Source organism: Nylanderia fulva, unplaced genomic scaffold (assembly GCF_048542155.1).
Source record: "Nylanderia fulva isolate GAGA-0341 unplaced genomic scaffold, ASM4854215v1 Scaffold69, whole genome shotgun sequence".
NCBI classification, from domain to species: domain Eukaryota; kingdom Metazoa; phylum Arthropoda; class Insecta; order Hymenoptera; family Formicidae; genus Nylanderia; species Nylanderia fulva.
In genome coordinates, this window is record NW_028190797.1 from 121,439 (window position 1) to 136,893 (window position 15,455).

At 38.7% G+C, this 15,455-nt stretch overlaps 1 protein-coding gene across 1 annotated transcript; it reads left to right on the forward strand.

Moving 5' to 3' along the window:
• Window positions 1–353: 353 nt before the first annotated feature.
• On the forward strand, window positions 354–946 carry LOC146720450 (uncharacterized). The gene has a single exon (XM_085488399.1). It carries the CDS (start codon window positions 400–402, stop codon window positions 919–921), a length of 522 nt encoding a protein of 173 aa, XP_085344525.1. The 5' UTR covers window positions 354–399; the 3' UTR covers window positions 922–946.
• Window positions 947–15,455: the final 14,509 nt, after the last annotated feature.

Consider the following 15,455-nt stretch of genomic DNA (forward strand, 5'->3'; position numbering starts at 1 on the left):
CGCCACGGGCTACGCATAACAAAAATAGATCGCATACTACAATTCACGCAGTCAGCGTGGCTTCAAAAATACATCGAACTCAACACACAGTTTAGAACACGAGCGAAAAACGATTTTGAAAAAAATTTATATAAATTGATGAATAATGCGGTATTTGGCAAAACGATGGAAAATGTGCGCAATCATGTGGATGTAAAATTATTAACAAAATGGGACGGACGGTACGGTGCGGAGGCAATGATCGCTAAACCAAATTTTCATAGTACTAGCATATTTTCGGAAAAATTAGTTGCCATAGAATTACGCAAACTCGAAGTTAAAATCTACAAACCAATCTACGTCAGCATGTGCATACTCGACGTATCAAAAGTATGTCTTTATGAATTTCACCACGAATACATGTCACCGCTCTATCGTGACAATTGTAGAGTAATGTACACCGACACGGATAGTTTAATATATCAAATTAAATGTCATGATGTCTATGAAAATTTGAAACGCGATATCGCTCGATTCGATACCAGCGATTACGCCGCGAATAATGCGTACGGTATACCGCTCGCGAATAAAAAGGTGCCGGATCTGATGAAAGATGAGAATAACGGCGCGATAATGACCGAATTCGTCGGGCTTAGAGCAAAAATGTATGCTTTGCGGGTGGATGGTAAAAAGGACACTAAAAAGGCAAAAGGTGTCAAAAGTAACGTCGTAGCGCGTAGTATAACATTCGACGATTATACGCGTTGCCTTAATGACGAAATTAAAATGACGCGTCAGCAGTCATGCATAAGATCAAAATTGCATAAAGTGTATACCATCAGCGAGACGAAAATTGCTCTAAGTCCTTACGATGACAAACGGTATGTCGTACCTGAGTCGACCGACACCTTGCCGTGGGGACATTATCGAATACCATTGTAAATAAATTATATTGTAAGGACGTATTAATGAGAATTATATATTTTTTGTTATATATTTCATATGTTATACAATATATATTTTGTTATACAATGATTGAAGAAAATACATTAAATAACATTGTTTTTATGTATCCAAGAGTTGTGCGAACTGTCGAATCCCAGCCATTTCACATAAACCTCGTCACCCCTCCTGCGCAGTATTTTCTCCAAGAGGTACACATCCGGATAATTTGCACGATGCAGCTCATGCTCGTAAAACGCTCCAGCGATAGATGTCTTGCGATAATCCTCGAGTAGATATGTTACGGGATTAGTATGCTGCACTTTAACAATCTTAAACACCTCGGTTGTCCAATTTGGCGTGTATCCCTTCTCGAAAAGTTGTTTGTACTTGCTGACGCGTACCTGATCACCTACTTTGAACTTTGCCGGACCCGCGATTTTTACACGATTGTACACGGTAGCCAAGAGTCTTTCGGCGATCGCGGGGGTAACGTCGGCGGGTCGCATACCAATCGTTCGATGCTTGCGTCCGTTGTAATCTGATACGAGACGTGACAGCATGTCGAACCACTTGTAAGTACCATTCAGCGTAAACATCTTCCACATGTCGTTCTTTAGCGTGCGATTGAATCGTTCGACGACCGACGCCTTCAATATCGAATATGTAGAATAGTGATTAATGTCATGTCTTCGCATAAGTCGTTGCACATCGGCGTTGTAAAATTCCTTTCCGTTATCGGTTTGCATGTTTTTCGGGCATCTCTTGCTATCCCGAATTATCTTGGCGATTGCGTCAGCTGTCTCGCTTCCTCGTTTACTCTTGAGTGGTACAGCCCACGCATACTTGCTCAACACATCGATGACGGTGAGTATGTAGTGGTAACCTCTGTTAAAACGGGAGTACGGACGCATCTCGACAATGTCGGCTTGCCACAGATCATCGTATCCTCGCACTATGACATGTCTTCGAGGGAAATTTTTTCTCGCTGACGCGTGCAACTCGTTTACCAACTGCCGTCTCTCCAAACTATGTTGCTCGTTGTTATTTTCACTATTCATTCTCGTTCTTTCGGGTTCTTTCGGGTTCGTGCCTCGTTGTTTCGGGTTTTTTCAGGTTCTTTTGCGTTCGTGCCTCGTTCTTTCGGGTTCTTTCGGGTTCGTGCCTCGTTGTTTCGGGTTCTTTTGCGGCGGCCGCGGCTCTCTCACCGAGACTCGAGTTTTTCGCGACGATGCGAGTTTTCGCTTTCTCGGCGAGTACCTTATCCGCCGCGTGTCTCTCGGCGAGTTCGCTGCTCCGAGAGTACGCTATATCGTGTTCACGGCACGCCGCGTCCAATGGGTTGACACCTTGAAAAATTTCCCTCGAAGACATGTCATAGTGCGAGGATACGATGATCTGTGGCAAGCCGACATTGTCGAGATGCGTCCGTACTCCCGTTTTAACAGAGGTTACCACTACATACTCACCGTCATCGATGTGTTGAGCAAGTATGCGTGGGCTGTACCACTCAAGAGTAAAGGAGGAAGCGAGACAGCTGACGCAATCGCCAAGATAATTCGGGATAGCAAGAGATGCCCGAAAAACATGCAAACCGATAACGGAAAGGAATTTTACAACGCCGATGTGCAACGACTTATGCGAAGACATGACATTAATCACTATTCTACATATTCGATATTCCGTATACATTATCAATTTCTTTCTTCTCATCAGCACCGAGGAGAGCGTCCATATACTTTTGTCCTAATGGCCCCCAATCCTTTCGCATCATTTGTCGACCTTCCAACGATCTTAACCAGTGTCGAAGGGATATTTCGGGCGGGTTACGCGTGGTTTCGAAAACATTTTCGTCTACGAGTGTTTTGGGTATCACAGGTTGTGCGTTTTTCGGTGTAGATGTTGTCGGCAATGAAGCGTCCAATGGCTTCAAAATATCATATTTTCTTTTTTTCAATGTCTCCTCCTCCTCCTCTTTATATCGCTTGATGGTTTTATGTTTACTCTTTTTCGGTGTTTCCCCCTTATACCGTGTCTCGATCTTCACACCGTCGTCGTCGTCGGTGTTAGGCTCGTTTTTCACCGAAATCGTCGCGTTGTCGACAATCTTTTGTAGCGGCTCAATAATAGGTTTAAAGTGAGTCTTGACGGCGATATCATCATCGATCTTTCCGGTCTTCAGAGCGCGGTGTTTCTTGCGGATCGATTCGGCCGTCTTCGCAATCTCCTTGGCAACCTTTTCACGCTCGCGAATATTATCAGCCATGTCGGCAGCACTCTCTCTAGAGTTTCTCTCGACCGGGAGGATTGTTGGCGACGACTAATAGCTCTGCGGTATCGCGAACTCATTAAATCCTTTTCTGTATCGCCCGTTCGAAAGCAAGCTGTCCTTGTCTATCACTAGAAATCCATACTTTTGCTGCCAACAAGTACGACATAACTCACTGAAATCCTCATACGACATGTCAGTATTCACGTGATCGTTGTACACGTGCTTCAAATTGGTGGCGTCCTGTTTAAACAGGATTAGCAGGTTTGCGTTGTCGCGTATAAGATGTTTCGGTATTCTCGCGTATGTCTGACAGAGATAGAAGCAGTCGATGTTCGAGTGGCGCCCCATTGAGAAGTACTCTCTTATCGTATCTTGCTTGTCGCATGCCACGTCATCAAAGACAAAAATTGAATTTGGACATGCCTCGCTCGGTGGAATGACGTCACTGTTATTTGAGAATGTAAAGTAGCCGATTTCGTCAATCGGCGTCAATAAATCTTCCAAATAGCGATATTTCGACTGTTGCAGCGATTTAGAGTACACGTACACGTTCTCGAAACGCACACCGTGCGGACTTTCCAGCAGGCTTATCAACACGTTGGTTTTACCGCAGTTTGAGGGGCCGCAAACGATCGCGCGTATAGTTGTCGGTAGCATCGTACCGTGTTTGCGCACACCTTCGTTCACGCTGCAGCGTACTCTGTCGTCGTAATTCATCACTCGTATTGTCAGAGGTTGTTGCACGAATTTCATTTTCTCACTCCCGATTTGACCTCCAACGTCCGCCTATTTATAGCTGCGCGGACTCGCGCTTTGCTCAGTATCGTCTAGAGATTGCAACGGATGTCAACGAAAATAGACACAGGTGTATTAAATCGTGCGATAAACGCACTTCCGGTCGAGCTTTATATTCCCGGCTATCAATTTTGCGGCCCGGGAAATCGTTTGGAAAAGCGATTGGCTAGAGGTGATCAAAGTGTCAACCCATTGGACGCGGCGTGCCGTGAACACGATATAGCGTACTCTCGGAGCAGCGAACTCGCCGAGAGACACGCGGCGGATAAGGTACTCGCCGAGAAAGCGAAAACTCGCATCGTCGCGAAAAACTCGAGTCTCGGTGAGAGAGCCGCGGCCGCCGCAAAAGAACCCGAAACAACGAGGCACGAACCCGAAAGAACCCGAAAGAACGAGGCACGAACGCAAAAGAACCTGAAAAAACCCGAAACAACGAGGCACGAACCCGAAAGAACCCGAAAGAACGAGAATGAATAGTGAAAATAACAACGAGCAACATAGTTTGGAGAGACGGCAGTTGGTAAACGAGTTGCACGCGTCAGCGAGAAAAAATTTCCCTCGAAGACATGTCATAGTGCGAGGATACGATGATCTGTGGCAAGCCGACATTGTCGAGATGCGTCCGTACTCCCGTTTTAACAGAGGTTACCACTACATACTCACCGTCATCGATGTGTTGAGCAAGTATGCGTGGGCTGTACCACTCAAGAGTAAAGGAGGAAGCGAGACAGCTGACGCAATCGCCAAGATAATTCGGGATAGCAAGAGATGCCCGAAAAACATGCAAACCGATAACGGAAAGGAATTTTACAACGCCGATGTGCAACGACTTATGCGAAGACATGACATTAATCACTATTCTACATATTCGATATTGAAGGCGTCGGTCGTCGAACGATTCAATCGCACGCTAAAGAACGACATGTGGAAGATGTTTACGCTGAATGGTACTTACAAGTGGTTCGACATGCTGCCACGTCTCGTATCAGATTACAACGGACGCAAGCATCGAACGATTGGTATGCGACCCGCCGACGTTACCCCCGCGATCGCCGAAAGACTCTTGGCTACCGTGTACAATCGTGTAAAAATCGCGGGTCCGGCAAAGTTCAAAGTAGGTGATCAGGTACGCGTCAGCAAGTACAAACAACTTTTCGAGAAGGGATACACGCCAAATTGGACAACCGAGGTGTTTAAGATTGTTAAAGTGCAGCATACTAATCCCATAACATATCTACTCGAGGATTATCGCAAGACATCTATCGCTGGAGCGTTTTACGAGCATGAGCTGCATCGTGCAAATTATCCGGATGTGTACCTCGTGGAGAAAATACTGCGCAGGAGGGGTGACGAGGTTTATGTGAAATGGTTGGGATTCGACAGTTTGCACAACTCTTGGATACATAAAAACAATGTTATTTAATGTATTTTATTCAATCATTGTATAACAATATATATATATTGTATAACATATGAAATATATGAAATATATAACAAAATATATATAATTCTTATTAATACGTCCTTACAATATAATTTATTTACAATGGTATTCGATAATGTCCCCACGGCAAGGTGTCGGTCGACTCAGGTACGACATACCGCTTGTCGTCGTAAGGACTTAGAGCAATTTTCGTCTCGCTGATGGTATACACTTTATGCAATTTCGATCTTATACATGACTGTTGACGCGTCATTTCAATCTCGTCATTACGGCAACGCGTATAATCGTCGAATGTTATACTACGCGCTACGACGTTACTTTTGACACCTTTTGCCTTTTTAGTGTCCTTTTTACCATCCACCCGCAAAGCATACATTTTTGCTCTAAGCGCGACGAATTCGGTCATTATCGCGCCGTTATTCTCATCTTTCATCAGACCCGGCACCTTTTTATTCGCGAGCGGTATACCGTACGCATTATTCGCGGCGTAATCGCTGGTATCGAATCGAGCGATATCGCGTTTTAAATTTTCATAGACATCATGACATTTAATTTGATATATTAAACTATCCGTGTCGGTGTACATTACTCTACAATTGTCACGATAGAGCGGTGACATGTATTCGTGGTGAAATTCATAAAGACATACTTTTGATACGTCGAGTATGCACATGCCGACGTAGATTGGTTTGTAGATTTTAACTTCGAGTTTGCGTAATTCTATGGCAACTAATTTTTCCGAAAATATGCTAGTACTATGAAAATTTGGTTTAGCGATCATTGCCTCCGCACCGTACCGTCCGTCCCATTTTGTTAATAATTTTACATCCACATGATTGCGCACATTATCCATCGTTTTGCCAAATACCGCATTATTCATCAATTTATATAAATTTTTTTCAAAATCGTTTTTCGCTCGCGTTCTAAACTGTGTGTTGAGTTCGATGTATTTTTGAAGCCACGCTGACTGCGTGAATTGTAGTATGCGATCTATTTTTGTTATGCGTAGCCCGTGGCGCGTGCACTGCTGTAGATTACGATAGTGTATTACGTAGCGCTTCTTATCGTAAAGCGTTGCGAGGAGTTTATACTCCCGCTTGCCGGGCGGCTTATCACGCGTCGGGCAAAACGGTAGGTCAATGTGCGCGTCATGAAGATGCCGCGGATACTCTAAATCTACTTCGAGAACATAGCCTATAGGCGAATCGAACGCGATAGATGATACGTCAAAATTCGATATATCGTCGACCCACCGAAAATCGGCATATGGCAATGGTTGACACATTGCCCATCCGTACAAATTATTTACATCGAAATACATTAGGTACGATGAGGGTTTCGATGGGTCGTACGATTGCATGTACTTGTTATTAGCCTGTGCGTATCGGCCTGAACATTGACTAAGGCCGCCGCGTATACCTCGTTCGACAAACATTACCATGTCAATGTCTGTTAATAATTCAAATTTTATATTTGTATGTTTTAACATGGCGTCCCATGTATATCCGGGGAGAGTATAATAATAGGCGGGATCGAGTCCGTAACTTTTTATACAACTATCGCGAAAATTCTCAAATATATCGGCTAATAACAAGACATCAATTTTTAAATATAAATCGCTATATTCGCCTAGCGTTCGAAGGGAGAATCGGCTCCAGACGGTCTCGGCGTGCGCGTAATCACTCTCGGATACTGTGTCGCCGGTCAGGGAACTGTAAAATGAGTCGCGCGGCGGTAAACGTGTGTTTTGTAATCTGTCCACGCAGTCAATGTATTCGTATGGAAAGACACCCTTTCGTGTCAATAAATTGAATTTTTCACTAGTTAAATTTTGATATTCCGAATGTAAAATTTTTAGTTTATCTTTATCCAAAAATGACGCTAATTTGTCGAGACTAGCGCTGAGAAATTTATATGAGTCTATGAACCGTAATTTAATATAATTTTTTGCATTTTTGTCTTGTGTCAATTTAACAGTCTTCGAGAATGAAATGTATTTTTCCTTTGTTATCGGCAATAATTCGATTTCCCCTTCGAACGCTGTGGCTATGTCCTCGATAATGAAATGCGCGTCGTAGCCGGACAGATTGTGAAAGACTATAGAAATACAAAATGATTCTTTGTAATTTAAGTTACAAGTTGAGTGCGCGGGACCCCTGTACCGCCCGGTGAGGTGGCAATGATCGCGGACGCGTGTATCGTCTTCGTCAAACGGTTTCTCACAAATGTGACAATGCGTCGCGGTGCGAAATTTTAACCACTCGTCAGGCGTTAAATTTACCATGGGGACATTGGTCGTTAAAATATTTTTTACGCGGATTGCTAAATTTTTAAGTTGTTCGGCGAACCACGCGACGCAATCGACACTACGGCGGGAATTGTACGCGGACAACGAACTGTCGTACGAACACTGTACGTAATACGCGATGCTGAACACTTGATGGTGTTGATGATTTTTGGCATCTTCGGTCTTTGCCAAAACACACTCGAGATCGGCGTACACTACAAACGGCAGCCGCTCCTTTCTCGTGTAGTTGTCGAAGCTGAGCCACTTGTCCTTGTCGCTCGGCAACCGAATAGCACAGTCGTTCAATTTTCCGCAATCTTCCGTATGCGCTTGCAATTTATCCACCGCTCCGAAATAATGTAGGCATCTGTAAAAAATAAAAAATTTAATGAAAATTTAATTAAAATATAATTTACGTGTAATAAATATATATATACTTACCGATCGCATATAAATTTTTTACATTTCTTTTTGCTCAGTTGTGAGCCCACGAGACGAGACAGATTTTTTATCAAAACAAAATGCCCGACGCTGTTTTCGTCTTCCACGTACAGCAGATTGACATGTCTGTCCTTCTTTTTTTCCGAAAGACGTAGCGGGACGATGTTCTCGTTGTCGATGATGTACACGTTTACGGAGATGTCGTTTGCAAGTTCGAATTTTTTAATTTGATTCACAGTCACTGGAAACTCAACTCAATGTTTTGGAGATTCAGCACTGTGGTGTAATGCGGATAGGAGGATTCTCGTTCCATATGTCTTTCAGCGGGGTACAGAGCGGCTACCACTGACCATGCGAAACACGCATTGTCCGCTGATAGCACATTAACAACCGCTCTTTTTACCATAATTTTTTGCGGTAATTTGACATGGCATCCAGCGCGCATAGGATTATACTTGTTGATATTTACTGTCAAATTTATTATCCGCGACAATGCCCAGCCGCTATCGCGTTCCTGGAACTCTTCTAGCGATGCTAGCGTGGGCTAGGGATGGGCGATATTGTATCGATATTTGTAAATATCGATATTAATGAATTAAAATATCGATATAAAACATCGATAATTCAAGTACCGATATTTTGGTATATCGATACGAGATTTGCTTATATCGGTTTTCGATACGCCTTTTATTACAAAGACAAATTTTTTATTTTATATACATGGCTCATAGCGTCGGCATTATAGTGACAAAATGGTGGATGTGGCCCTAAGGCCATCTAGTGCCTACAGTTAACATTAACGATTAATATTACTGCGTTTATTTTTATAACCTCCTTTGGACAAAGACAAAGAGCCGGTTGTTTCAACACTTCTAACTTTTGGGTAAGTTTTATCTGACAAATAGCATGTCTTCGTCTCTTTTTACAATTTTTCTTAAAAAGAAGCAAATTTTAGAAACTAACAATTTTTATTATTTTGCATTTAACTGTTCTTTGCTTGTGTATAGCTATTAATCAAAAAAATAATTATTTGCATGTGATTAATGTGTTCGTTTTACTTTTTCAGTATTGGTTGGTTTGGTGTGAAGTGAAGTCCTAATTTTCGTCAGAATATATCCTTACTTTACATTTCTTCTATCTCTTTTAACTATAAAAAAGTATGCATACAATTCCATTGTTCCTTAAATTTCTTCCAATGCAACTTTTTCCTTGGATTTTTTAGAATAATTTAATTTTAATAATTGCTTTTTAACATATTATAATACTGTATTATTTTGTTTTATTTTATTAATTATCATATTTCATATTTAGTGCCGCCAAAGAGTACTTTTTGGAAACACTTTATAAAAAGTTTGGGAGGCGCAAAATGCAATGTGTGCCAACAATTTATAAAAACCAGCGGAAACACAACCAATTTGCGATTTCATTTAAAACGAAAGCATCCGGACCTTTGTAATATCAAAATGACAAGCGCTTCTGATGAGTCACAAAAACGGAAAGAAATAGTAATATTTCTATATCTTTATATAATATGTTAAATATATGTTAAGACAATTTATACAGATTGAGAACAGAAAAAACTAATATAACTATAGTAAATTAAAAAATATTTTCTTATATATGTATAATGTAATTTGATATATACAATTTGAAAAATAATTTTATAATACAAAATTTTTTTATTAATAGTCAAGTCAAGTGAAGATGAAGATATTGCATTGTATGAAGAAGACAACGATGAAGAATTAACGTTGTCTCCGTCAACAAGTTCATCATCTACATTTAGAAATACACTAAAATACAAGAGAAAACAACCGAAACTTATAGACGCCTTTTCAAAACAAAAGTCATTCCAAGGTATATAAACTTTAGCATTTTATATCTAGTAGAAAAAGAAATAGAGAAAAAAAATATCACTTATAAAATTATATTGTGTTTTGCATTTTAAATCAATTATATTTGTTATTGATTCTGCTAGAATTTGTTTTTTTAACATACCAAATTTTGTATCTATTAATTTTAAATACTATTCAAATATTTGAAATTTAAATTAAATAAATAATCTTTTAACGTATATAGATATTTAATAGATATTTAATACAGATATTTAAGACATTTAATAAATATTTAATATATGTATACAAAATACATTTTTATTAGAATATAAAGAATCAGATAAGGAAATGTGGTAATTTAATTTTCATTTTTTTTAGATGGAGGATCTAAAGCATCGGAAATCACAAATAAACTCGTATTTATGATAGCAAAGGACAATATGCCTTTGTCTACAGTGGAGAAAGAAGGCTTTCAGATTTTTATAAAATGTGTGAGTCCCTTATACACCATTCCAAGTAGAAAAGTGATAACGTCTCTAATTGAAGAAAAATATGTTTATTTATCAAATTTGATAAAAGAGCAATTATCTAATGTAGAGGACATAGCGCTTACGACAGACATTTGGACTGATGTAAATACAAAAAGTTACCTCGGAGTAACCGCACACTATCACATAAATAATAATAAAAAAACTGTTATGATAGGAGTCACTAAATTAAATGATAGGCACACATTTGATAATATAAAAGAGTGGTTGCTCGATATAGTTGAGAAATGGAGTATTTCATTGCAACGTATAGTTGTTGTTGTTTCTGATAATGCGTCCAACATAAAATATAATAGAAGGTTTTGGTGAAGAAAAATATTTAGCTTGTTATGCGCATACATTGAATTTGGTTCTTGCTAAAATTATAGAAGAAGATGAAATTGTAAGTTCATTATGTAAAAAAGTCAAATCTATTGTAACTTTCTTTAAAAAAGTGTAGTTCTTTCAGATTTATTGCGAGAACATTCCAATCTAACATTAATTCAAAGCGTTGACACGCGGTGGAATTCCACGTTTGATATGCTTCATCGATTCATCCAATTATCCGACAAAATTGGATTGATTCTTTTACAACATCCTACAGCTCCACCAATGTTATCGGCATTAGAATTGCAAACTATAAAAGAATTTATGCAATTGTTGGAACCATTTAAAACAGCAACAACTATATTTTCTGGTGAAATGTATGTTACTGGCAGTCAAGTTATACCGATAATACACACATTAGCAAATCAGTTAGAATCATGCAAACCTATTAGTGAAGTAGGGTGTTATATAAAAAAAGTTTTAGTTTTGATACAAGAATTTAAAGCACGATTTAAAAATATTGAACATAAATCTCTCATTGCGATTGCTACTATTCTAGACCCTAGATTCAAAAAAATTCATTTTGTAGATAGAATTGCATGCTGTCATGCAATAAATAAAATAACAGATATGTTAAATATTGCTACTAAAAATAATGCACACAAAGAGAAGGAAAATAATTTTCATTCTGATTCTGTATATCAAAACAATTCTTTTTGGGCTTATCATGAAACATTAATAAAAGAAACGAAACGATATGTTTCTTCTAATACAAACAATGAAATGCCTGATGAGTTTAAATATTATCTTAATCAGATACCCATTGATATCGCTGAATATCCGTTAAAATATTGGCAAAATTATTCGACATATTCTTTATTAGCGAAACTGGCTAAGCGTTATTTAACAGTTATAGCAACGTCTGTTCCGTCCGAACGTTTGTTCTCTCGAGCGGGAAATATTATTAATGATTTACGTTACGAAATCGGTTAACGGAGCAACATTTGCAACAATTGTTATTCTTAAATTCGTTGTCAATTGAAGATTGGCATTTATAAAATGTTCTTATAAAGTGAAATATCTCTAATATATTCTCTCCTAAGTAATATATTCATATAACATTAACATATCTATTCTATAAAATGTTATATATTTATTATATATGTAATAAAATATATATTCATTAATACATTTATTCAATAAAAAAAGTTTATAGCTTATATCTTTTTATTTTACCCCTTTTTTCTCTTTTTCAAACTTATACACCGAGTATATATTTATTAAGCAAGTTTTTTGGATGTAGAAACCACTAGAATGATTCTTAATTCTATTTAGATAAGTTTTAAAAAAAGAAAATATGGTATTTATCAGGTAAAATACCGCGGATTTTACAAAACACGATATTTTGTATCGATATTGGTAATATCGATATCAATTTAGTCGATATTTAAGATGTATCGATAATATGGTTAACAATACGTATCGATATAATATATCGATACTTCGGACTGTATCGCCCATCCCTAGCGTGGGCTCGATTACGCGGCGCTCGTACCACTCGCGTACATCGGACGTGCGAAAGAGTTCAAAGTTTCTCGTATTAATACTTTTATTGGCACGCTTGTCACCGGACACAAATTCGCCGTTGAAAACAGTGTTCACTTTTACACCGATGTGTCTCTGCAGCACATTCTCCATGTTCTCGACTACAATGTCTGCTGCATTTTCCAAAAACTGACGCGGTTCGATATAGTCGACGTTAATTACCGCACCGGTAAGTATACGGCTATCGAACGCCGTATCGATCTCGCGCCAAACGAGTCTTTGCGCGTTATTGCCGCCGCCGCTGCCACTAGGTATGGATCCACCACTAAACATGGATTCACCGACATACTGTCTCTGCAAGCGCACCTTCGCACCCTCGAGTCGCGCTATTCTCGCCACGAGAGATTGCCTATGTCCAATCGAGAGACGCGGACGCTTGGCACGGCTGCGTTCTTCCAGCTCTTCGATAAATTCTTCGCACTCTTGCAGCCATCCGAAATATTCGCCCAAGGTGCCGACTTGGCGGGAACGCTCCAACAGGTCGCGCTCAATGTTCTCCATTTTTTTTATGTCTGGCACTTTTTCACACTTTTAACCTCAGCCTATTTTCGCTGACATTCGCTGCAATCCCTGATCATCGGTGCTGGACCGTCAATATGCGTTCGCATCCACGGCCGATTGTAATGTTCGAGGCAGCGACGATATGTCTGAACCTCCGGATCCGTCTTGATATGCTCTGGAAGCTTGTCCCACAAATGCTCTACGAAATATCCGCACTTTTGAAGTAAAACAATCTTCGGAATATATTGTAACTGTTCGGCACTTAAACTGAGAATGTCGGAAGCACTTGATAGCATGACAAACATCTTGAATGAAGAGAGCGTGCGCTCGCCAGTGGTACTATGGCCCGGCAGCGGCATCGGTCCTCGTTATATATCCCAATCAACCCTTTGTTCGTCAACGTACGAACGAGAAAAATTTAGATGACGTAAATTTTCGGCGCTTGTTTTGTTTATAAATTCCTGCAGCCGCTGGTTATCGGCGCTGGTATTTCTTAGAAATATACGTATAGATCATGTATCAACCCCCTTGATTGTCGGCGTATGCCAAGCGGTGGCCCTTCTTAAAATTTGATTATCTTAGATTTTCAGAGAACTGATTGTCGGCGCTCGGATCCAAGCGACCCTTCTTAGAATTTAATTATATTTCTTAGAAATATACAGATAACGTATGGGGGAAGAAACGCAACCCCCTTGATTGTCGGCGCATGCCAAGCGGTGGCCCTTCTTAGAATTTGATTATATTTCTTAGAAATATACAGATAACGTATGAGGAGAAGAAACGCAACCCCCCCCCCCTCCCCCCAATTGTCGGCAGCCCTTTTGTAATAGATATTGTTTATCTTTTGTTTATAAACATAGAAGAAACGCAACCCCCCCCCCCCCCCGATTGTCGGCAGCCCTTTGTAATAGATATTGTTTATCTTTTGTTTATAAACATAGATAAGCTTATCTGCTGATAAGACCCCCCGCCCGCGTGACGTCATACCCCCTCGCCCCCGAAACCCTCCCCCGCCCCGCACCCCCCTCAGAGGACCCGGGTTAGAACCCCCCTAGTATTCCTACTGCAATCATACCGATGGACGATACAGTATCAACTGCACTCAACAAAATTGCAGATGCAATTACTACAATCAGCGCAATTCCCGAACCTGTGCAATTGCCTATGTTACCACTTCCTGACAAACAGGATGACGTCGATGGATTGATGCTTATAATATCTGTTCAATTACGAAAACTGCCGGAACAAAAAAGGAGAACTTTAATATAATATTTGAAATATTATCATTCGTGAATGATAAAATTAATAATATTTTGTTTTAATAACTTTTATGTATGCAAAACTGTAAATTTTTACAGTAAACGTTTTATTTTGTTTTTATTATTAAGTTCAAAAGTTTTATATATATATATATATATATATATATATATATATATATATGTATATATAATTAAAGTATAAAATATTAAAGTTTAAAATATAAAAGTGTTATATAGTTAAAAAAGTTTAAAATATTTAATTTATAAAATTTTGATTTTTAGTTGAACTAATTAAACATTTTTAGTTAAAAAATGAAAATTTTTAGTTATGAAATATAAAAATATTAAGTTCAACTTTGACCAATTATATTTTATATTATTATTATTGACTGGTTTTTATAAAGTGCATATGCGCGCATTTACTTTAAACATTTAGTACACTTAATGTTTCCTATAGAAAATGCATGCATAAGCCTTTTATGGAATCCAGCCATTAAATATTAATTATTAAATATAACTTTTTACAGTTTATAATTTTATAAATACATACCATTGTGTATATACGCAATTAAAGACTGAATGTAATTATATGATGTTCCTTATAAATTAATTAAAATAAATGAGTTTTTAATACATTCTGTTTTTATTTCAAAAATAATAGTTTTATTTATAGAAAATCCTATTGCTATTTTATTGTTATTTCTTACTGATAAATTTGTACAAATTGCCATGGAATGGCCCCTTCTTCATTAAAATATTCAGTAAATTTGTTTCGAATTTTTGCAGCTTCCCTTGAATATGTATGAGTACAACAAGTAGCAATATTTTGTAACGCTGTATTATTACTTTCAATCATACTTCTCCATGTACCAGGTATAATTGAGCCATCATTTCTTTCTCTATCAACCATGTCTGGAGTTATAAATATTTCTCTTGTTAGATCTTGTTTGCGAAGCCAATTATGTAACACTACTGTTGCTTTTACCATTTTTTCAGTAGTATCTACTTTAGCAATTGTACATTTTCTATAAATTCGCCATTGAGCCGCCAATATGCCAAATGTATTCTCGATCATTCTTCTTGCACGAGATAGTCGATAATTGAAGACTTTCTTTTCCGGTGATAATCCTTCTCGACCAGGATATGGTCGCATTAAATACGAACTTAATGGAAAGGCTTCATCTCCAACTATTACGTACGGATAATTAGTACTTCCTTCATAAATTTCATCCGGAGGTGGA